This window comes from Camelina sativa, chromosome 15, assembly GCF_030686135.1.
Source record: "Camelina sativa cultivar CO46 ecotype springtype chromosome 15, ASM3068613v1".
Taxonomy (NCBI): Eukaryota; Viridiplantae; Streptophyta; class Magnoliopsida; order Brassicales; family Brassicaceae; genus Camelina; species Camelina sativa.
In genome coordinates, this window is record NC_141894.1 from 2744794 (window position 1) to 2769221 (window position 24428).

Here is a 24428-nt window from a genome sequence, read left to right on the forward strand (position 1 = left end):
TTTTTTTTTTTTTGAAAAAGAAAATTTATACTATGTAGTCTTCTCTTTGAGGTTTTAGGAGGGTTTGTTCACGGTAGTTAGCATCTATCAAGAGATGGAGATCTGTGGGCTGAATCTGTACAAATCCAGTTCGGCTGAGGTTGATCTGATATTCCACTGGAAGCAACGTTATGTCTATCGGTGGTGGTAGTAACCACTAACGCTACAAAGTTCCTCAAAAACTCTTGAAAAAGTTTTAAAATATTCTTTTTAACTTCTTAAACAATTCTTAAAAAGTTCTCAAATTGTGGATGTTAAAGAAATATAATATAAAATCGTGTTTATAATACTAATAAACAGACAAATTAGTTCATATAAGCATCCAAAATAACTTTTGTGTATTTGAGTGGAAGTAGTTAAATTGTTGGTGTACTTTTTTAATGTTGTTAAAAAGAAATATTCAAAGTATAGACAAAATCTGTATAAAGAAAAGAAAACAAGTCTTCTACTCTCATTAGCAATTTTTTAAAAATAGGAATTTTGGAAATAATCTTTTGTGAATAGATTAAAAAAAGATTCACATATTCTGCAAGAAACCAAAAATTACAAACTTACAACCCATCGATCATCAAGAGGAAGATACAATCAATAATATTGTACCAAACCGCTTTGGTACATTTCTATCATATAAAATAGATAACGACTAAGACAAAATGAGAGCTCCAAACCGGTCTTGTTATTTTTGATTCCTCACTTGCATAACTGCATGCTAACATCATTACAGAGAACCAATAGAGAAGACGAAGCCTGCATATTATCACGGTTAATTTGGATGCCACCTTGCACTCTCTTCATCTTAGCTTCAAATTCCTTGAGCTCCTCAAGAGTAAACTCCTCAATGGGCTTATTAAACCTATCTTCTTCAGCAGATTCAAGCCACATGTGAAGATCTTCCCCATGTTTCTTCTCAGCTTCAGCTTCTTCGTTGATGGAGTTGAGGCGTTTACATATTTTCTTATCTTGTCTAGCTCTGCTGCCTCTACTAGTATAGCTCGATGTTTCAAAGCTATCCGATTCTTCGAATTCACTCTTGAACCGTTCTGCAATCAAATCAAAATTCGGTTTCCCGAAGGAATAAGGTTTGTTTCCTGGAGAAAAGACAACAATACCAATCTCGGCGTTGCACAGAGTCGCAAGCTCACTCGCCTTCTTGAACAAACCCAGTCTACGTTTCGAGAAGGTTACTTGCTTTGTGTTTGTGTCTTGCACTTGCTCCATCTTAATCTTTCTCCTACCCATTTTTTTTTTTAAGTGAAATGTTTTGCTATGGTTGTTATCTATGTTTATGTAAATGAGAAGAAGATTGGTTTTTTCTCATGTATTTCTTTATGTATTTATAGGAATGAATGTGGAGAAAGTTGTCATTGGGCCTCATCATAATATATGTGTAGTTTTAGTAAATTATTGTTTTTGCATTAATACATTTTTAGTAACTCCATTTTGAAAATCTTGCATTACCTTATGAAGCTTTGAATAGTTTTTATGTATTCAATCCATATCCATAGATATTAACTATTATTAGTATTATTTTACTATTGCAGCTCTTATTAATTGGTAGCTTGAATTACCCAAGAGAAAATTATCAAGTTAACAAAAGAAATTTATTTTTGTACCAAAATAGTTTACTTTCACCCAAACACAATTAAAGTAGTTTGACAAAAATAAATCTTACATGATTTTTTCAGAAATTATTAACATTTATGTATTATAACAATAAATATGTGTCATATTAAAAATTAAAATAGTAATATTTCTGGATATAATTAATTATTAACATCTATTTATAATTTTTCAGAAATTATTTACATTTATGTATTATAACAATAAATATGTCATATTAAAAAATTAAAATAGTAATATTTTGGATATAATTAATTATAAACATCTATTTATATTTCATTTACAACTCATATATATATATATATATATATATTAATTACATTTGGAGATCAACAAGTGGATTCGCTAGGAGTTTGTCTGACGATCAATAAACTTAGATGCCTAAAAATTACATAAGTTAATTTTATCTTTCGTTGTGATATACAAACTTTAAAATTATACTTATCTAACTCTCATGTTCTTTTATTTTTCTTTAATAAAAAATACATCTGAGAAAGAATTAAAATGAAATCGAAAATCCCAAAAAGAATTTCTTCTTATAACGCTACAAATTTCCTCAAAAACTCTTGGAAAACTCTTAAAATATCCTTTTTAACTTCTTAAACAATTCTTAAAAGGTTCTCAAATCGTGGCTGTTAAAGAAATACAATAAAATCTTGTTTATAATAATAAACAGACAAATTAGTTCATATATAAGCATCCAAAATAACTTTTGTGTATTTGAGTGGAAATAGTTAAATTGTTGGTGTACTTTTTTTAATTTTGTTAAAAAGAAATATTCAAAGTATCGGCAAAATCTGTATAAAGAAAATAAAACAAGTCTTCTACTCTCATTAGCAATTTTTTAGAAATAGGAATCAGATAAAAAAATGAATCATATTTTCTGCAAGAAACCAAAAGTTACAAACTTACAACCCATCGATCATCAAGAGGAAGATACAATCAAACCGCTTTGGTACATTTCTATCGTATAAAATAGATAACAACTAAGACAAAATGAAAAGCTCCAAACCGGTCTTGTTATTTTTGATTCCTCACTTGCATAACTACATGCTAACATCAGTAGAGAGAACCAATAAAGAAGACGAAGCATGCATATTATTAAGGTTAATTTGGATGCCACCTTGCACTCTCTTCATCCTAGCTTCAAATTCCTTGAGATCCTCAAGAGTAAACTCCTCAATGGGCTTACTAAACCTATCTTCTTCAGCAGATTCAAGCCACATGTGAAGATCTTCCCCATGTTTCTTCTCAGCTTCAGCTTCTTCGTTGATGGAGTTGAGGCATTTACATATCTTTTTATCTTGTCTAGCTCTGCTGCCTCTACTATTATAGCCCGATGTTTCAAAGCTATCTGATTCTTCGAATTCACTCTTGAACCGTTCTGCAATCAAATCAAAATTTGGTTTCCCGAAGGAATAAGGTTTGTTTCCTGGAGAAAAGACAACAATACCAATCTCGGCATTGCACAGAGTCGCAAGCTCACTCGCTTTCTTGAACAAACCCAGCCTGCGTTTCGAGAAGGTTACTTGCTTTGTGTTTGTGTCTTGCACTTGCTCCATCTTAATCTTTCTCCTACCCATTTTTTTTTTTTAGTGAAATGTTTTGATGTGGTTGTAATCTATGTTTATGTGTAAATAAGAAGAGGATTGATTTTTTTTCTCATTTGCTTCTTTATGTATTTATAGTAATGAATGTGGAGAAAGTTGTCATTGGACCTCATCATCATAAATGTGTAGTTTTAGTAAATTTTTGTTTTTGCATAAATACATTTTTAATAACTCCATTTTAATATCTTGCATTACCTTCTAAGAGCTTTGAATAGTTTCTATGTATTCAATCCATATCCATAGATATTAACTATTATTAGTATTATTTTACTATTAGACCTCTTATATTAATTGGTAGTTTGAATTACCCAAGAGAAAGTTATCAAGTTAACAAAAGAAATTTCTTTTTGTACCAAAATAGTTTACTTTCACCCAAACACAATTAAAGTAGTTTGACAAAAATAAATCTTACATGATTTTTTCAGAAATTATTAACATTTATGTATTATAACAATAAATATGTGTCATATTAAAAATTAAAATAGTAATATTTCTGGATATAATTAATTATTAACATCTATTTATAATTTTTCAGAAATTATTTACATTTATGTATTATAACAATAAATATGTCATATTAAAAAATTAAAATAGTAATATTTTGGATATAATTAATTATAAACATCTATTTATATCTCATTTACAACTCATATATATATATATATATATATTACATTTGGAGATCAACAAGTGGATTCGCTAGGAGTTTGTCTGACGATCAATAAATTTAGATGCCTAAAAATTACATAAGTTAATTTTATCTTTTGTTGTGATATACAAACTTTAAAATTATGCTTATCTAACTCTCACGTTCTTTTATTTTTCTTTAATAAAAAATACATCTGAGAAAGAATTAAAATGAAATTGAAAATCCAAAAAAGAATTTCTTCTTATAACGCTACAAATTTCCTCAAAAACTCTTGGAAAACTCTTAAAATATTCTTTTTAACTTCTTAAATAATTCTTAAAAGGTTCTCAAATCGTGGCTGTTAAAGAAATACAATAAAATCTTGTTTATAATAATAAACAGACAAATTAGATCATATATAAGCATCCAAAATAACTTTTGTGTATTTGAGTGGAAGTAGTTAAATTGTTGGTGTACTTTTTTTAATTTTGTTAAAAAGAAATATTCAAAGTATCGACAAAATCTGTATAAAGAAAATAAAACAAGTCTTCTACTCTCATTAGCAATTTTTTAGAAATAGGAATCAGATTAAAAAATGAATCATATTTTCTGCAAGAAACCAATAGTTACAAACTTACAACCCATCGATCATCAAGAGGAAGATACAATCAATAATATTGTACCAAACCGCTTTGGTACATTTCTATCATATAAAATAGATAACAACTAAGACAAAATGAAAAGCTCCAAACCGGTCTTGTTATTTTTGATTTCTCACTTGCATAACTGCATGCTAACACCAGTAGAGAGAACCAATAAAGAAGACGAAGCATGCATATTGTTAAGGTTAATTTGGATGCCACCTTGCACTCTTTTCATCTTAGCTTCAAATTCCTTGAGATCCTCAAGAGTAAACTCCTCAATGGGCTTACTAAACCTATCTTCTTCAGCAGATTCAAGCCACATGTGAAGATCTTCCCCATGTTTCTTCTCAGCTTCAGCTTCTTCGTTGATGGAGTTGAGGCGTTTACATATCTTTTTATCTTGTCTAGCTCTGCTGCCTCTACTATTATAGCCCGATGTTTCAAAGCTATCTGATTCTTCGAATTCACTCTTGAACCGTTCTGCAATCAAATCAAAATTCGGTTTCCCGAAAGAATAAGGTTTGTTTCCTGGAGAAAAGACAACAATACCAATCTCGGCGTTGCACAGAGTCGCAAGCTCACTCGCTTTCTTGAACAAACCCAGCCTGCGTTTCGAGAAGGTTACTTGCTTTGTGTTTGTGTCTTGCACTTGCTCCATCTTAATCTTTCTCCTACCCATTTTTTTTTTTTAGTGAAATGTTTTGATGTGGTTGTAATCTATGTTTATGTGTAAATAAGAAGAGGATTGATTTTTTTTCTCATTTACTTCTTTATGTATTTATAGTAATGAATGTGGAGAAAGTTGTCATTGGACCTCATCATCATAAATGTGTAGTTTTAGTAAATTTTTGTTTTTGCATAAATACATTTTTAGTAACTCCATTTTAATATCTTGCATTACCTTCTAAGAGCTTTGAATAGTTTCTATGTATTCAATCCATATCCATAGATATTAACTATTATTAGTATTATTTTACTATTGGACCTCTTATATTAATTGGTAGTTTGAATTACCCAAGAGAAAGTTATCAAGTTAACAAAAGAAATTTCTTTTTGTGCCAAAATAGTTTACTTTCACCCAAACAAAATTAAAGTAGTTTGACAAAACTAAATCTTACATAACTTTTTCAGAAATTATTAACATTTATGTATTATAATAATAAATGTGCCATATTAAAGAATTTAAAAATAGTAATATTTCTGGATATAATTAATTATAAACATCTTTATATATATTTTATTTACAACTCATATATATTATTTTTTTGACAGCATTACAACTCATATTAATTTATATTCAATTAATTTACAATTGCAGGTATACATTAAAATTAAAGTAATGAATGGAGGATTTGAAGAAACCAAAATGACAGTTTCCTATTATAAGCAAAAGTGCATTTCAAATATTTCACAAGTCACAAAGTCACAAATCGCCCTTCCCAGCCAAACCGAGAGCCAAACCGAGTCTTTCTGAGGCTTGTATGTAAAACCCAAAAGGCTCACCACTAATAATAACTGTAAATAACCAAAAATTAGCTTGCAATATCAGCAACTCAGCTGACGCATGTAAAAGAGTAAATGTTTTTATGTGGACACCAAGTTTTCCGTCATTGGTCTTCAGTGGCTCTTTCTAGTTCTGCTCACGTTAGAGCTCTGATCCGTAAGGAACTTGAGGACATCAATTAGGGATCTTAGCCGGTCCCAAATATTGAGTCCGTAAAGTGTTTCCACTAGTGCCTCCTGGAATTCAAACGCGTTTTCTGCTACCGGGTACTGTGATATGACCATCACAGAGAAATGTTAACAGATATTAAGATGATCAGATTAGATTTTCAGTGTTTGTTAAAAAAAAACTTGCCTGAATAGGTTTTGGAATCTTGGTTTTGATGAGTGGCCAAAATCTATCTTCAACCACGGATTTCACGAGGCAGCATGCTCTTAGACCTTCTATACCAGCAAACCTTCCAAACCCACTATCTTTTACACCTCCAAACGGGAGCGACTGCAAAATTTAAAAGAGAAAAAGTCTTACGCTTAATCATGGAAATGATGGTTAACCTTTTTTTTCTCTTTTCCAGAGGTAAAATCCTAGGCTAAAACCAGTAATGAGTACCTGGCACATGTAGTTTGATGCAAAGTCATTGATAGCAGCAACACCGCACTGAATCTGAGAAGCGATTAGTTTGGCACGACTTTTGCTTCCAGAGAAAACAGCACAGCCAAGTGCATAACGTGAATCATTCGCCAGCTTTATTGCCTCTTCATCGGTGCTGAATTGCATGATCGGCATTATTGGTCCAAAGGCCTGATTCTCACACATTAATAAATATCTTAAGAACTCAGAGTGTGCATTGTGTGATGCACCAACATGCAGCAACAGAAGCAAGACGAACCAGTGAAGGTAAGGTCACATACCTCTTCTTTCATTATTTTCATGTTGTGGTTTACATTGATGAGAACAGTTGGAGGGAAATATTGTTCGACTGCATCTTCGCCTAGATGACCAAAGCTGCCACGGACTGCAATTTCTGCTCCTTTGTCTAAGGCGTCATTTACAAGGCTCTGTAGGTGCTCAGAGTGCTCTTGCAAACATATAGCACCCATGTCATACCTCCCAGTTAGAGGAGGACCCTGATGTAAAAGAAGGATTTCAATAAGAACATAGGAGAAAATTTGAGTAAGAGAAGACTAATGTGGCCGGAACTAATAGATTTTTGGTTAACTCAAACTTCCTCAGCATCACATATCACAATGCCAGTTAACCTTCTATGTGGCTTACATATACTAGTAGGAAACAGTGAAAACAAAACCCATTACGACATTTCTAATGAAGAGGCTGAAGTCAAGATGACAAACAAATCACAAGACAAACAAGTATCAGAAACCGCCTGAATTTCTGTTTATAATAAGGATCAAACTAAATGGCACGCACTTGTTATCCGTTTATTTAATCACAGAGCACTTACCGCAGAAACTGACTTCACAATCTTGCTTACTTGGCTAATGAATGCACTGTAAATTTCTTTGTGAACATAGAATCTTTCAGCACCCGCACAGTTTTGCCCGCTTGACTGAAGAGTGCCCCTAACAGCCACTTGTGCAACCTAAATTGTACAACAGAAGCATTAGTTTTATCAAGGGGACACCCTCCTTTTTCCAATAATAAACCATAAAAGCACAGAAGAGAGTACCATGACACAGAAAGAACACTTACATGTGAGACATCTGCGTCTTCACATATGATAAATGCATCTTTACCACCAAGCTCGAGAGTGACAGGTGTCAATGTCTCGGCAGCATTTCTCATTATCTGCAACATATTGCATAAGAACAACTCGTAATAAACTGATTAGAATAAAGAACCAAGTCTGAAGACTATACCATCTTGCCAACAGCTGTGGATCCGACAAATATCATCTTATCAACAGACGAGACAAGTGCTTCTCCGGTTTCCGAAAACCTGCAAAGAATGTGTTAATTGATGAAATCAACTCAATACCAACATGCATGCTAAGGAGAATTGCATAAGTAAAATACACAGACCCTGTTATCACATCGACTAGATTTTCAGGTGCTCCAACAGCAGCTAAAGCTGCCTGGATTATGCGGAAGTAAAAGCATCCTGACCAGCTAGCGTGTTCTGAAACCTGCAGAAAAGGTGTTTCAACTATCAGAAACATATACAAAATCTAACGAAAGATATATGCTTCGAAGAATTCTAATCATTTTCCTCTCAGTGGTTGCATTGCTCACGATGTTGACATCATATAAACAGTAACATGCTAACTTATTCAAATATGGAATACAAATGAATGGCATTGCCTTGGCAAATATATATAATCAAAAAGATCAGCGAGCTATAAAGGTAGAAAAAAGACTTAGCAGTTTACCTTAATAACAATGCCATTCCCAGAGAAGACTGCAGCCAGCATAGGATTAAAAATATTGTGGAAGGGATAATTCCATGGGACTATAGCTCCAATGACACCAAGGGGATGGAACTCTACTCTTGATACTTTATGAAGCATCGCTCTTCCTGACGACCTGCAGACAAAGTAAATTTGACTTGAAATCATCTCTATGCAAGAATCAAGGAAGAGCTATGATTCATATTGATATTTATACATGCTATGATGGAATTACCGAGATTCAGGCTTTAACCATCGCTCGCCCTCAGAAAGAAGCCAAGTAATTTTCTCACAAGTAGTCATTATTTCTCCCAGGGACGCATCTACCATAGTCTTTCCAGTATCACGTGAAGAGACTCTAAATAACGGGTGATATATTAGCATCATTTGATAAAAAGTACCGAGAGAAAGCAAAAAGCTGTATATCAAACCACTCAGTAACACAGAAACAAATCCTTACTCGCATATAAGCTCTTGATGCTCAATAATGTACTTCAAAAGAATCCGCAGGAACTGCCTTCTAACCTTGAAGCTACTTTGAGCCCATGTTTTTTGAGCCTTCCTTGATAGTGCTACTCGCTCCTTCACCTAAACACACAAAAATGTAAATCACATGTCAGGCCTAGAGAGAAACATATGACTTTGAGTAACGTAACATCCATTCGATTAAGATTTTTAAACATAACAAAAGTTCTAACCTCAGCGGGCGACAGAGCAGGGAAATATCCCAGATATTTCATTGTGGCAGGTTCATAGCATTGAACTTTTTTGTCTGACTGTTGGCTCCTTCCTCTCGGAGGAATCTAAAGCCAATGTCACAGAGAACTTATGATTCAGTATGCTTAATTCACAAGAACAACTGATTTAACAATTAATTAGCTATCATGATAAATCAACTATAGTGAACAAATATGGAAATCAGAGTTAATTTCATAGTACTGAGATGAAAGATTGATACCTAAGTCCTAAACCAAAACAATAGGAGAATATATATATACGACCAACAGCTTAAATCTTATAACAACAATGAGGATAGAAGAACTCACATAGATGAAGCTATTCTCCTCCGTCTCTTTCCCATGAGCCAACACTGTTTCAAAGTTTCATTCCAAAAAAACAAATAAATCAAACATCCACGCAGTACTGAAACAACTGAGCAACAAAGCCATTAGAAGAAAGGAAAGATACCATCGGATGCGTCAACGTCAATGGAAGGAACATTGGGAGGAATAAGCATAAGAAGGAACTTGCAGATCGCGTAAGCGAAGGCGAGAACGATCAGTGGCCACCAGAACGGCATTTTTAAAGTGTTCGAAGATTCCTCGGCTAGGGCTTTGCGATTCCAACGACGCGACAACGCCGACGAAGGATAAATCTCGGCGTCTCCGTCAAATCGGAAAAATGGAAATAGGAATCAACGACGAGCAGATGGATTTTATAATATTCTCTGCTTTGAATCGCCTTTTTTGTTTGTTTTCTGGTTCTCGAGTCCACTGGAACTGTGAGAATGGTACGGGTGTGTAATTTTTGGCAACTTTAAGGGTTATTTCAGGTAGAATTAAGATTAATTTAAAAAGTATTGCGTTATTATTATTAAAACGAGCTTCCACGTTGGAAGCTACACGCCAAGAACATGAACACGAAACAATCATCAACACGCGATATATATTTGGTGCGTAATTGCGTTTGTTGAACCGAGTTTAAATGTTAAATCAAAAATTTGAACCGAGTGGTTCATATTGTTTCAAATTAAACTAGGCTTCACAAAGCTAGACTCCTTCGCTATGCACAGAAGGAACGAAACAGAAGAGTGTAAAGATGTCAACAAGAATTCCATTTAGCTCGTCAAAAGAAAGACACTATACAACATGTCTCTACTCTCAAAATTTGGTTTCCTCTAATCACTGTTAAAGTCAGAAACCTAAGGTGATAACATATTGACTTGTCTTGTCTATGAACAAACAAAAGAAAAGCCCTTGTGGTTGGGAAAAATAATAAAATAAAAAAGATGTAGACAAGAGGGATCGAACCCTCCATCTATGACAACATATGGGGCACTTTTTCGAAATGAGCTAAGTGAAACAATTGTACTATAATAAATTTAAAAATTATTAAAATTGAGTGTCGGGCACGTGCCCTACCTCCAGGTAGATAATGACATCACGTGTTAGCTTCGCCATAAACCAGACCGTTATCAGAGCTAATAACGCCGGCCAAATAAACCGTTCAACAGCTGAGTTGATGCTTTGGGGATATCCAAGCAACGGGAACAGAGCCTTGGCAAGCAGGTAAGGGATCGAGAGAGTAGTTAGGAGTGTGTTTATGATGGAACCAATCACATCTCGAAGCAGCCACATTGAAGGAAGTCTATTGATTCCCACGTTTCTGATTCTCTCAAACTTCCCTCGCCATGCCTTAGTCGCAAAACAGCTGACTGGTGTGATCAGTGCCTATGAGAAATAAAAACGAAGAAAAAGCAAATACATTAGTTGCTCTGCAGTAGAAAAAAACATCGATCCGTCCTTGTTTAAATCATCGTTTAATGATTTTCTTACCAGAAAGGTCCATATGTGAAGCACCAATACCCCAATTAACCAATCTTGGATCAAGAAGTAAACTGGTGATTCATTTAGTGGCACTCGTGATGGGATGATGATCATAAGATCGATAAGTAGACCAAGCAATCCCGGTATGAAAGAGATCTGTTCATCAGAGTTTGCAAAAGGTTTTAGAAGTCATACTTCCCAAGAGGTTTTAGTAGAAATGGAAGTTTCTTCTTACCCAGATGGAGAAAAGCAGGCCATTTCTTGTCCGTATCAAGATATATCTGAGAAGCAAATCGGTTCTTCCCTTCTGAATATGATCAGATACAAAGCAACTGCTGATATAGATACTTCGCAGAATATAACATCCAATCCAAAAAGCACATAAATCTACAACCACGAGATTTGCAATGACTTAAAAGTTTAGTAGCATATAGAAGTAAAAAGGTCTAAGCAAAGCAAGATAAGAAGAAAACTACTACGAACCGTCATGTTTGACTTCAAATCTTAGCATGATGAAAGAGATGGAGTCAGAAAATATTCTTCCAGCCAAAATTGGCAAAGCCATAAAAGCTGTGCTCATGAGGAACAAACTCAAAGCGGCTAGCACCAACATCAATGCAATCCTCGGAAGAAACCTGAAAGTGAAACTTATCACGAGTAGTTCACAATGATTTTATGAAAATGTTGTGTATTTCTATTAACTACCTTTGCCTGTTATCTCTTTGGTCTTGATCATCGTCTTCAGTATTCTGATATTCATGCATAATGACCACTGAGCCTTCAGCTATGGAATACAATAGAAACATTCCATTAACATCATATGGCCTTCTTGGTTCCATCATTGGTCTCACATTCTGATCACCACGGTGAAAGCTCTCTCCTCGGGGATTTACCAGCAAGAAATCATTCAGCTGAAGCCAAGAACTAACAGTTGTAATCCAGTTGTGAACTACCAGTTGGATAGCTGGTTTACTTAGATTGATTAACCATTCAAGGCCGTATCTCACTAGGAGAAAATAAACTGAGTATGCCCAAAAAAAAGGATTTTTTTCGGTGACCCTGTGTTTTTGGTCAAGATACAAGAAATTAGAAACGATATATAAGGTAAAAGGTTCAGAGGGAAGCAAACGCAGAAAACTTACCATAACTCAAGAGAGAGAAATGATGGGCTGATAAGTGTAATTGCTTTCATTGGCAAGTGAAACAGAATCACCAACAATCACGAAAAACAGGTTTTTGCAGGCTTTTACTGAGAAACCCCACAAGAGACATGGCAATATCACTGTTATGAAGTGAAATCCGAGGGAAAACCACCTGACTATGGCTGGATATGAGTAATGACGAAGAGTGAAGAGGATTCCAAAGTAAGCGAAGGAAACTGACAGCATCATTATTATGTATCCAAGAATGACAGGCGAGTTTCCGAATAGATAGCTGCCTCCAACAGTTGCTAATACAGTCCATCCAATCAAAAATGGTAGAAGAACAAAGAGGATAGACACATATACGCTGATGGCAAGACCCTAAAGGGAATAAACAGGACTTGTTACTCAACATTCTTTACTATAGTTATTAAGATGCACGAAGGAAGAGAATTGATGAACAAGCATAAAACTGGGAACTTACAGCAAAGGCATCATCATCCATAAAGAAAAGCAGCCTCCGGATAACCCCAAATTCTTGAAGTGGCGCATTTGGAGGAAAACGTACTGGTCGACCAGGTGGCCCCAAGATATAGAAAAGTTTATGAAAATACCAATCACAAAGGATCTTCGTATATTTGCATAAGACCTTCACAACTTCACCAATAACTCCTTGTAGTTGTAGTTGTAGTAGTAGGTTAAAATTGTCAGCAAATCTCATGAGAATGAGATCTCCTACCTCTATCCTTAGAATAGTGACAATGGTCATGAAACACACGATCATAAGGCTGTATAGCAGAGCAGCACACAAAGAAGCCGACTTCGGAGACATCCAAAAAACATTCTGGAAGTCAGCAGCAAATGCTCGTCCCAAAGGATGTAAAGAATTGCAGTAAGTGTTGAAGAGGATCACCAGAATCCAAGGAACAACCAATTTCAAGTAACGTACAGCTCTCAATAACACTCCAGTCACAAATTCGTTAAAGGAAAGCCTCTCCGGAGCATTCTCTGAATAAACCGGAACAAAAGAATAGCTACGCCCACAAACCTGAGGGTGGAAACAGAGGGACATATATGTTTCAAGATTCCCACCGAAATAGAGAGTAAAATCAAGAACCACACACTTTGACATAACGTTAAACTCTATAATCAGCCCAAGTTAACATCTTGCATCAAAGATTCTTAACTCACAGAAATAGAGAGAAATCGGTAAAAACCTTAAAACCTCACAACCTCAAAACCTAAAAAAACAAAGTTTTTGGAAAAAGGGTAAAGTAAGCAAAAAACCTCGCATTTCTTGTGTCCGCGACGATTCAGCCAAAGATGAAGACAATTTTGATGAACATACTTGATAGACCCACGACACAGACACGGATACCTCAATGGGTTACCAGGCTCCTCCGGTGATCGACAAATCCGGCACAAATCTTCATCATCTTCCTCGTTCTCCTCCGTGTCTTCCGCCGGAACATTTTGATCGCATATCGCCGGCGAAACGTCCATCTTTGGAAAATGCAAAACCTCTTTTGTTATCTCTCTTTCTAGTCTCTTCTTCTTCTCAACTTCCTAAAGCGGCAAATGCATACTAGTGGTAACAAACCTTAAAACGAGTATACATATATATATGAATAATACTAATAATTTTTTTTTGTTGTTGTTGTAAGTATTTTTTTGATTCCTCTGTTGCTTTTGTGACAGCTGCAGCCTACAGTGTTACAGTGTACAGGATGATGTTCGACGTTGCTTCCTAGTTCCTATTTTATCTATTAATTACCACGGTAAAGTCACACTTTTACCAGAGTAAAAGTCCGTTTATATCTTATTATTATTATATACTAATAAAGTTTGATATGAAAGTTAATTATTAATAAGATCGTGTTACTTATATCAATAAATATGTTGACATGTGTCATGTTAATTCTAAAATTACTAAAACATTAAAAACCTAAAATTTTAAAAGTAAAAGTTTTAAAACTATTGTAAAAAAAAAATCTACTAACTATCAATATTTGTTTATTTTTTTTTTAAATATTTTATATATTTAAATTATCTAAGAATCATATATCATCTTGCTTACAATTTTTCATTTTTATTTTTATTATGTCAAATTAACTTGATGTTAAAGTTATCATTAACAAGATCGTGACACGTGTTACTTGTATTGACATGTTTTTACTAAAATATTTATAAAAAAAAACTAAAAATTAAAAAGTAAAAATTCTAAACCTATTGTAAAAAGGAAATCTACTAATTATCAATATTTGTTTATTCTTTCTTTTTTAAGAATTTATATCTCTAAATTATCTAAGATATATCATCTTGCTTATAATTTTTATTTTTTATTATGTCAAATTAAATTATCTTTCCATTTCACAAATTTTATTGGGTTGGTCATAAACTCATTGCAGTCGTGTAGATATTGTTTTCTTTCATACACAATATTGTTCGAGTAAACAATTTTAAAGAAATATTTTAGTGGTTATACAAACTGTCACAAACAAATTTTAGTAGTGAAAAGAAATTATATCATAATAAAAGTAAATGAACAAAAATTGGTTTAATTTGTTCACAAAATCACTTTATAGATGGTGATAAAATTCAAACTTTAACAATAAAATATTTTTGGATGTAAGAACATATTTTTAGTGGTAAAACATCTAGTAAAATTGTACGTGGATTCTAATTTGATGAGTTAACTCCATGTAAAACATGAATAAATTACGAAATATTTTTGAAATTTGACAATATTGGTCTTTGGCTGACTAGCTATTCCGCTGCTTCCTGCTTGGTCCTGAATTTGACCTCCTGCAATAATATTCATAATGATTAATGTTTGAAAAAAAAATTAATGGTTGATAATGTAGCTTTAAATTATTGTAATAATTCTAATAATAATTTTAAAATATAAAAATATAAATAAGTGTATTAAAGTAAGAACTTATCTTTAACTAAGAATATTTATATATTTATTTCTGGAAAATATATTTCATTTACAAAAAATATTAATATATTCTTTTAAATTTCATTTTAATAAATATTTTTAAACCGGCGCATCAAGTGGTCCTAATCTAGTTATAAAATAAAAATAAAAAACAGTGAGTCTTTTCTCTTTTGCCATTAACATACTAACTACTTTTCTCATTTCCTTTCTCCATCTGTATAGATATTAATTAAGTGATTACCATATATAACAGTTTCTCTTAATACTACTTTTCTCTAAAAATAACTTTTAGAAAAGAACGCATAGTTTGATAGGAAGAAAAATTGAAACGTTAAAGACGTACGTCAACAAGAATTCCATATTATCTCGTCAAAAGAAAGACACTATACAACATATGTCTACTCTCAAAATTTGGTTTCCTCTAATTACTGTCAAAGTGAGAAACCTAAAGATAAATAATAACATGCATATTGACTTGTCTATGAACAAAAAGCAAAAGAGTCCTTGTTGGTCATACTCCTCCATGGATGATTATCCCCTGCTCTACATCTTCTTCAGTCAGATTGTCCACTCTTTCACCCACCAGATACCGTTCATTGAAAACCAATTGGTGAAGGTAGATAACGACATCACGTGTTAGCTTCACCATTAACCAGACCGTGATCAAAGCCAATAACGCCGGCCAAATAAACCGTTCAACGGCTGAGTTGACGCTTTGGGGATATCCAAGCAACGGGAACAGAGCCTTGGCAAGCAGGTAAGGGATGGAGAGTGTAGTTAGAAGTGTGTTTATGATGGAACCAATCACATCTCGAAGCAGCCACACTGAAGGAAGTCTATTGATTCCCACGGTTCTGATTCTCTCAAACTTCCCTCGCCATGCCTTAGTCGCAAAACAGCTGACTGGTGTGAACATTGTCTATAAGATAAAGGAAGAAAAAGCAAATACATTAGTTGCTCTGCAGTAGAAAAAAAACATCGATCTGTCCTTGTTTAAATCATCGTTTAATGATTTTCTTACCAGAAAGGTCCATATATGAAGCACCACTACCCCAATTAACCAATCTTGGATCAAGAAGTAAACTGGTGATTCATTTAGTGGCACTCGTGATGGGATGATGATCATAAGATCGATAAGTAGACCAAGCAATCCCGGTATGAAAGAGATCTGTTCATCAGTGTTTGCAAAAGGTTTTAGAAGTCATATATTTCCCAAGAGGTTTTGGTGGAAATGGAAGTTTTTTCTTACCCAGATGGAGAAAAACAGGCCACTTCTTGTCCGTAGCAAGATATATCTGAGAAGCAAATTCGTTTTTCCCTTCTGAATATGATCAGATACAAAGCAAGTGCTGATATAGATTCTTCGCAGAATATGACATCCAATCCAAAAAGCACATAAATCTACAATCACGAGAGTTCCAAAGAGAAACTAAAAAGGTTAGAAGAAGGTAAAGAAGAGGGGGAAGAAGAAGAAGAAAAAGTCTATAAGAAACAAGATGAAGAAACTACGACACACCGTCATGTTTGATTCCAAATCTTATCCTGATGAATGAGACAGAGTCAAAGAATACTCTCCCCAACAAAATTGGCAAAGCCATGAAGGCTGTACTAAAGAGGAACAGACTCAAAGCAGCTAGAACCAACATCAGTGCAATCCTCGGCAGAAACCTAAAACTGCAACTTATCAGAACAATTCTCTATAATTTATTAAAAGTTTGTTATATCAGTTAATTACCTGTCATCTCTTTGGTCTTTAATATCTTCTTCAGCATTCTGAGAATTATGCGAAATGACCACAGAGCCTTCAGCTATGGAATACAATAAAACCCATGGATTACCATTGAACTCCCTTCTTGGTCGAGGGACTACCAGCAAGAAATCACTTAGCTGAAGCCAAGAACTAACAGTGATAAGCCAGTTGTGAACTATGAGTTGGAAAACTGGATTAACTAGTTCGATTAACCAATGGGTGCCGGATGATAGTAGATTGAAATAAACTACGTATGCACCAACAAAAGGCATTTCGTCGGTGACCCTGTGTTTGGTTCAAGGTACAAGAAATTAGAAATGATATAAGGTAAAAGGTTCAGAGGGAAACAAACGCAGAAAACTTACCATAACTCAAGAGGGAAAAATGATGGGCTGATAAGTGTAATTGCTTTCATTGGCAAGTGAAACAAAATCACCAACAAGGCCCCATGAGACGCAAACACAAAGAAAGTGTATTCAAGATTCAGTTTGGTGATCTTGTAGTCTGGATCTGTGACATCTAGGAGATACCAATAGGCTCGTTTATGAATGATCTGCCAAAAGAAGAAGAGAATGAGGGAAAATATGATATAAGAGTAAGGCTCTGTTGGGATGAAACACAACTGAAATCTATTACCTCCTGGATAAGATCTATGTAACTGAAAGCTATCATCAAACAAAAGATTCCTGACCACCAGCGTATGAACATCATGGTTGGGAATTGTGAAAGAATCTCAAACCTCTGGAACATTGTGGTTCCAAACAAAGGGGAGGTGCAGATTTCAAGCCAACATCCAAGTACCCAAGGCAGAACACCAATTTTAAAGTACAAGACGAAGCAATACTTAATGAAAAACAGCTTTTTGCAGGCATCTACTGAGAAAACCCACAAGAGACATGGCAATATCACTGTTCTGAAGTGAAATCCGAGGGAAAACCACCTGACTATGGCTGGAAAGGAAGTTGACAGCATAATTATGTAACCAAGAGTAAAAGGCGAGTTTCCAGGTAAGTAGCTGCCTCCAACAGTTGCTAAAACAATCCATCCAATCGAAAACGGCAGAAGAACAAAGAGGATAGACACATAAACACTGATGGCAAGACCCTATAGGGGACACAAACAGAACTTGTAACTCAAACATTCTTTATGTATGTTTATTAAGCTAGTTAAGAGAATTGATGAAGTACAAAGATGAATTAAAATGAGAACTTACAGCAAAGGCATCATCATCCATAAAGAAAAGCAGCCTCCGGATAACTCCAAAATTATGAAGTGGCACATTTTGAGGAACAAATAGTAGTAGTCCATGAGGTTGGCCGAAGAGACGGATGAGTTTCACAAAATACCAATCACAAAGGATCTTCATATATTTCCCTAAGATCTTGACAACTTCACCAATAGGTCCTTGTAGTACTAGTAGGTGAAGAAGATTCTCAGCGTGAACCCCATCAGGAAATCTCATGAGATTGAGATCTCCTACCTCCATCCTATGAAGAGTGACAGTGGTCATGAAACACACGATCATAAGGTTGTATAACAGGCCATAATAGAAAGAAGCGAGCTTGGAAGACATCCAAACACCATTCTGGAACTCAGCAGAAGATGCTCGGCCCAAAGGATGCAAGGAGTAGCAGTAGGTGTTGAAGAGAATCACAAGAATCCAAGGAAAAATCAGTTTCAAGTAACGTACAGCTCTCAATAACACTCCAATCAGAAATTCATTAAAAGGAAGCCTCTCCGGAGCATTCTCTGAATAAACCGGAACAAAAGAGTAGCTACGCCCACAAACCTGAGAGTGGAAACAGAGGGGATTTTAGACATATATGTGTTGCAAGATTCTTCCTACAACAGAGAGTAGAAATTAAAAACCACACACTCTGACATAAGGTTAAACCCTAAAATCAGCTCAAGTCAAAACCTTGCATCAGAGATTCTTCTTTAGACCCACCAAAACAAAAAAAAATAGAGAGAAATCGCTAAAACCCTTAAAACCCAGCAATCAATGTCAAAACCCTTGATAGAGAAACAAAGTTGTTGGGAAAAAAGGTAAAGTAAGCAAAAACCTCGCATTTCTTGTGTCCGCGACGATTCAACCAAAGACGAAGACAGTCTTGGTGGACATATTTGATAGACCCACGACACAGACACGGATACCTCAATGGGTTACCAGGCTCCTCCGGTGATCGACAAATCCGGCACAAATCTTCATCATCTTCCTCGTTCTCCTCCGTGTCTTCCGCCGGAACATTTTGATCGCATATCGCCGGCGAAACGTCCATCTTTGGAAAATGCAGCAAAACCTCTCTCTGGCAAAATGGCATAGTAGTGTGGTATGGATACAAACCTTAAAACAAGTAATTAATAATTATACATCAAACATTAATTAATTTTGTTTAATTAAAAATAAGTTGTTTTGGATTACTCTCTGTTGCTTTTTTATTTGACAGCTACAAAAGGCTACAGCGTTACAGTCTACGTACAGAAGAGTGACGTTTCGACGTTGCCTCACTCCCTCCCATCTATTATTTAATTACCACGGTATAGTCAAACTTCTTACCAGAGTAAAAAGATCCGTTCTTGATTTTTACTCTTTTAAAAAATGAAATATTAAAATCCAGAATTGCGACTCTAACTTCCAACTCTTTTAATAATGTTTTTAAATTTATTTTTCTAATAAATCCACCAAAGCCCATTTTGTCTTTAGTACTAGTAAAGTAATACATACTTTAGAACTACAAATACAAAAATTCCTAATCAAAACTTTAACAATATTATTTGAAATTCATTCATAATGTCGGACTAGCTTGTTGTAAACTAACAAAATTAACATTTTTTCCTTTCATTTTCTGCATAAGTTTAGATATTTTAAAGTTATTACCATATAAGAATTTCTCTAAGCATAAAAATCTTAGGCAAATAGTTTCACTTTAGGGAAAAGGAGGTTACATTTGAAATGGTGATCCCATGGTTTTTTAAAGTAAAAACAAAGACGAAACAGAAAAGTGTTAAAGACGTAAGTCATCAAGAAATCCATTAATCTCGTCGAAAGCAAGACACTACACAACATGTCTCTACTCTCACAGAATTTGGTTTCCTCTAATTACTGTCTAAATTAAATAAAACATAAACATTGCTAAAGATAATAATAACATATGTCTTGATCGACTTCTAGTCTATGTACCAAACCAAAAAAAGCAAAAGAGTCCGTCCTTGTTGGTCATACTCCATGGATGATTATCCCCTGCTCTAGATCTACACTCAAATTGTCCACTCTTTCACCCAACAGATACCGTTCATTGAAGACCAATTCGTGAAGGTAGATAATGACATTACGTGTTAGCTTCGCCATTAACCAGACCGTTATCAAAGCTAATAACGCCGGCCAAATAAATCGCTCAACAGCTATATTGATCCTTTGGGGAAATCCAAGCAACGGGAACAGAGCCTTTGCAAGCAGGTAAGGGATGGAGAGCGTGATTAGAAGTGGTTTTATGATGGAACCAATCACTTCTCGAAACAGCCACATTGAAGGAAGTCTATAGATTCCTACGGTTATCATTCTCCTTAACTTCACTCGCCATGCCTTAGTCGCAAAACAGCTGACTGGTGTGATCAGTGCCTATGAGAAATAAAAACGAAGAAAAAGCAAATACATTAGTTCCTCTGGAGAAAACAAAAAGTAACCTCAGTCCTTGTTGAAGTCACCTTATGATGATTTTCTTACCAGAAAGGTCCATAAGTGAAAACACCACTACTCCAATTAACCAATCTTGGATCAAGAAATAAACCGGTGTTTCGTTTAGTGGCACGCGTGATGGGATGATGATCATAACATCGATAAGTAGACCAAGCAATCGCCGGTATGACAGTGATCTGTTTATCGGAGTTTGCAAAAGGTTTTAGAAGAAGTCATACTTCCCAAGAGGTTTTAGTGAAAATGGAAGTTTCTTCTTACCCAGATGGTGAAAAACATGATATACTTGAGAAGCAAATGGGTTCTTCGCTTCTGAATATGATCAGATACAAAGCAAGTGCTGATATAGATTCTTCGCAGGATATAACATCCAATCCAAAAACCACAAAAATCTACAATAATCACGAGATTTTCAATTAGAGACTTAAAAAGATTAGAAGCATATAGAAGAAAAAATGTCTAAGCAAAGCAAGATAAGAAGAAACAACAACAAACCGTCATGTTTGACTCCAAATCTTAGCATGATGAAAGAGATAGAGTGAGAGAAGATTCTTCCCGCCAAAATAGGCAAAGCAATGAAAGCTGTGCTCATGAGGAACAAACTCAAAGCGGCTAGCACCAACATCAATGCAATCCTCGGAAGAAACCTAAAACTGCAACTTATCACAACACTTCTCAATGACTTTATGAAAATGTTGTGTATTTCTATTAACTACCTTTACCTGTCATCTCTTTGGTCTTGATCATCATCTTCAGTATTCTGATATTCATGCATAATGACCACTGAGCCTTCAGCTATGGTATACAATAGAAACATTCGATTAACATCATATGGCCTTCTTGGTTCCATCATTGGTCTCACATTCTGATCACCACGGTGAAAGCTCTCTCCTCGGGGATTTACGAGCAAGAAATCACTCAGCTGAAGCCAAGAACTAACAGTTGTTATCCAGTTGTGAACTACGAGTTGGATAGCTTGTTTACTTAGATTGATTAACCATTCAAGGCCGTGTCTCATTAGGAGGAAATGAGCTGAGTATGCCCAAAAAAAAGGGTTTTTTTCGGTGACCCTGTGTTTTTGGTCAAGATACTAAGAAATTAGAAACGATATATAAGGTAAAAGGTTCAGAGGGAAGCAAAGGCAGAAAACTTACCATAACTCAAGAGAGAAAAATGTTGGGCTGATAAGTGTAATTGCTTTCATTGGCAAGTGAAACAAAATCACCAACAATACCCCATGAGACGCAAACGCAAAGAAGGTGTAACCAAGCTTCAGTTTGGTGATCTTGTACTGTGGATGTGTGAAATCTAGGAGATACCATAAGGCTCGTTTATGAATGATCTGCCAATGAAGAAGTGAATGAGGGAAACTATGATATAAGAGCTAGTAAGGTTCTATTGGAATGAAACACAAATGTAAATCCATTACCTTCCGGATAAGATCCATGTAACTGACAGCAGTCATCAAACAAAATATTCCTGACCACCAGCGTATGATCATCATAGTTGGGAATTGTGAAAGAATCTCAAATCTCTGGGAAATTGTGGTTCCAAACAAAGGGGAAGTGCAGATTTCAAGCCAACATCCAATTATCCAAGGCAGAACACCAAGTTTAAAGCAAACGACGAAGGCATCCTTAACCACAAACGGATTTTTGCAGGCTTCTTCTAAGAAAACCCACAAGAGACATGGCAATATCACTGTTATGAAGTGAAACCCGAGTGAAAACCACCTGATCACTATGGCTGGAAATGAGTAATGACGAAGAGTGAAGAGGATTCCAAAGTAAGCGAAGGAAACTGACAGCATCATTATGTATCCAAGAATAACAGGCGAGTTTCCGAATAGATAGCTGCCTCCAACAGTTTCTAATACAGTCCATCCAATCAAAAATGGTAAAAGAACAAAGAGGATAGACACATATACGCTGATGGCAAGAACCTGTATAGGGAACAAAACAGAACTTGTTACTCAACATTCTTTACTATAGTTATTAAGATGCACGAAGGAAGAGAATTGATGAACAAGCATAAAAATTGGAACTTACAGCAAAGGCATCGCCATTGATAAAGAAAAGTAGCCTCCGGATCACTCCAAAATCATGAAGTGGCACATTCTGAGGGACGCGTATTGGTAGTAGTCCATGTGGTTGGCCGAAGAAACGGATAAATTTGAGAAAATACCAATCACAAAGGATCTTCATATGTTTCCATAAGACCTGGATAACTCCACCATTAATAACTCCTCCTTGCGGTAGGCCGCTATTCCCAGCAACAAAATCCTCAGCGGGAAACCCACCAGGAAATCTCCTGACACTGATAAGATCTAGCACCAGCATCCTTACAAGATTGACAATGGTCATGAAACGCTCGATCATAAGACTGTAGTAAAGGGCAGCACGAAAAGAAGTAAAGGCTGTCCGGAACTCTGCAACAAGTTCTCGGGCCAGAGAACGTAAGGCATTGCAGAAGGAGTTGAAGCGAATCACCAGAAACCAATGAACAAGAACCAGTTTCATGTAACGTGCAACTCTCAATAGCACCCCAATCAGAAATTCATAACAAGGGAGTCTGTCCGGAGCATTGTCGGAATAAACCGGAACAATAGAGTAGCTACGCCCACAAACCTGCGGTATAAGGAAACAGAGTGGATTTAGTGGTAGGCATACAATACACAGTTTTGCAAGATTCTTCCTTTACAACAAAAAAAACCCGCTAAACCCTAAAATTAAAAACCTTGCATTAGAGAGATTCTTCTTAGACCCACATAAATAGAAAGATACCATGGTCTTAATTATGAGATAAAGCTAAAAGTCCTAAAACCCTAAAAAACCTCAAAATCTTAAAACCCTTGTTAGAGAAACAGGTGATGTACAAACCTCGCATTTCTTGTGTCCGCGACGATTCAGCCAAAGACGAAGACAATATTGGTGGACATACTTGATAGACCCACGACACAAACACGGATACCTCAATGGGTTTCCTGGTTCCTCTGGTGATCGGCAAATCCGGCACAAATCTTCATCTTCGTCGTAGTTGTCTGTATCTTTCACCGGAATATTTTGGTCGCTTATCGCCGGAGAGACGTCCATCTTTGGAAAATGCAAAAACCTCTTTTTTCACTCTCTCTACTAAAAATTTCTGAAGCAGCAAGTTAATGCATTGTGGTAAACCATCAACACAAGACTATTTGATGATGTATATCATAAAAATAAAAAGGGATATAATGGCATAGCTTGTAATTTCTTACTATTGATTCAATGATTCCTCTCTGTGCTTTTATTTTTTTGACAGCTACCCGTCTGCAGCAGAGTGTTGACTACAGTCTACAATAGAGTGTTAGACTACAACAGTGTGACCTTCTACGTTGCTTCCTATCTAATTATTACTATGGTAATTAATCTCAAAGTTTTTTTTTTCTTTTTACCTTAGTTAAAGTACTAGTACTTTTTATTGTCCATTTTTACCTTTTTAGGTATAACAAATCCAAAAAAAACAAAGGGCGCGTGAATTCCAACTTATACAAAAAAAAAAAGGAAGTTGTTGTATATTGTAGAATTCTTATTAGTTTCAAATTTCAAATGTAACTGATGACTTGAACGGTACTACTCAAATAAGTCCGATAAAATATTTTTTTCATACATTATAAAATTTATAGAGTAAAAAATCTCAAACTAACGTTTTCAATTGTTTTTCAAACAAAGTTCTACAACTAGTGAATAAAGGAAAAGGAAGAAAATTTGAAATGGTAACAGCTATTGTTTTTTTTAGAATTTAGATTTTTGGATTGAATAAAAAGGTTTTTAATTTTTAAATACAAGATACGTTACAAGGTTAAGTTGACGTGTTGACCTACATTATCGCAAAAAAAAACTTCACATTTTAATTACCCCCTGTTTTAAGAAA

General features: G+C 35.1%; 2 protein-coding genes and 5 pseudogenes across 7 annotated transcripts; all 7 read right to left on the minus strand.

The window, feature by feature from the left end:
• Positions 1–517: 517 nt before the first annotated feature.
• LOC104748051 (agamous-like MADS-box protein AGL29 pseudogene) lies at positions 518–1349 on the minus strand (annotated as a pseudogene). The gene has a single exon (XR_015581801.1). The product of XR_015581801.1 is annotated as an agamous-like MADS-box protein AGL29 pseudogene (transcript).
• A 1114-nt stretch (positions 1350–2463) lies between these two features.
• On the minus strand, positions 2464–3371 carry LOC104744838 (agamous-like MADS-box protein AGL29 pseudogene; annotated as a pseudogene). Its single transcript, XR_015581802.1, has one exon. The product of XR_015581802.1 is annotated as an agamous-like MADS-box protein AGL29 pseudogene (transcript).
• Positions 3372–4425: 1054 nt separating this feature from the next.
• Positions 4426–5286, minus strand: LOC147926222 (agamous-like MADS-box protein AGL29 pseudogene; annotated as a pseudogene). Its single transcript, XR_015582727.1, has one exon. The product of XR_015582727.1 is annotated as an agamous-like MADS-box protein AGL29 pseudogene (transcript).
• Positions 5287–5892: 606 nt separating this feature from the next.
• LOC104744839 (aldehyde dehydrogenase 22A1) lies at positions 5893–9981 on the minus strand. The gene is made up of 14 exons (XM_010465948.3): positions 9638–9981; positions 9496–9539; positions 9148–9252; positions 8910–9037; positions 8685–8807; positions 8432–8585; positions 8085–8188; positions 7923–8001; positions 7756–7851; positions 7508–7645; positions 6957–7172; positions 6655–6846; positions 6400–6543; positions 5893–6314 (listed from the first exon to the last, which is right to left on the minus strand). The coding sequence occupies exons 1-14, from the start codon at positions 9747–9749 to the stop codon at positions 6159–6161; spliced, it is 1791 nt and encodes a 596-aa protein (XP_010464250.2). The 5' UTR covers positions 9750–9981; the 3' UTR covers positions 5893–6158.
• Positions 9982–10431: 450 nt separating this feature from the next.
• LOC104748053 (putative E3 ubiquitin ligase SUD1) lies at positions 10432–13758 on the minus strand (annotated as a pseudogene). The gene is made up of 8 exons (XR_015581794.1): positions 13425–13758; positions 12622–13185; positions 12138–12518; positions 11701–12054; positions 11479–11630; positions 11231–11382; positions 11005–11151; positions 10432–10899 (listed from the first exon to the last, which is right to left on the minus strand). The product of XR_015581794.1 is annotated as a putative E3 ubiquitin ligase SUD1 (transcript).
• Positions 13759–15384: 1626 nt separating this feature from the next.
• LOC104744840 (putative E3 ubiquitin ligase SUD1) lies at positions 15385–19279 on the minus strand. The gene is made up of 9 exons (XM_010465949.2): positions 18892–19279; positions 18042–18617; positions 17465–17932; positions 17194–17381; positions 16814–17113; positions 16595–16746; positions 16328–16479; positions 16100–16246; positions 15385–15997 (listed from the first exon to the last, which is right to left on the minus strand). Exons 1-9 carry the CDS (start codon positions 19147–19149, stop codon positions 15590–15592), a joined length of 2649 nt encoding a protein of 882 aa, XP_010464251.2. The 5' UTR covers positions 19150–19279; the 3' UTR covers positions 15385–15589.
• Positions 19280–19900: 621 nt separating this feature from the next.
• On the minus strand, positions 19901–23635 carry LOC104748054 (putative E3 ubiquitin ligase SUD1; annotated as a pseudogene). The gene is made up of 9 exons (XR_015582768.1): positions 23402–23635; positions 22571–23149; positions 21952–22464; positions 21677–21864; positions 21245–21592; positions 21018–21169; positions 20784–20914; positions 20553–20701; positions 19901–20447 (listed from the first exon to the last, which is right to left on the minus strand). The product of XR_015582768.1 is annotated as a putative E3 ubiquitin ligase SUD1 (transcript).
• Positions 23636–24428: the final 793 nt, after the last annotated feature.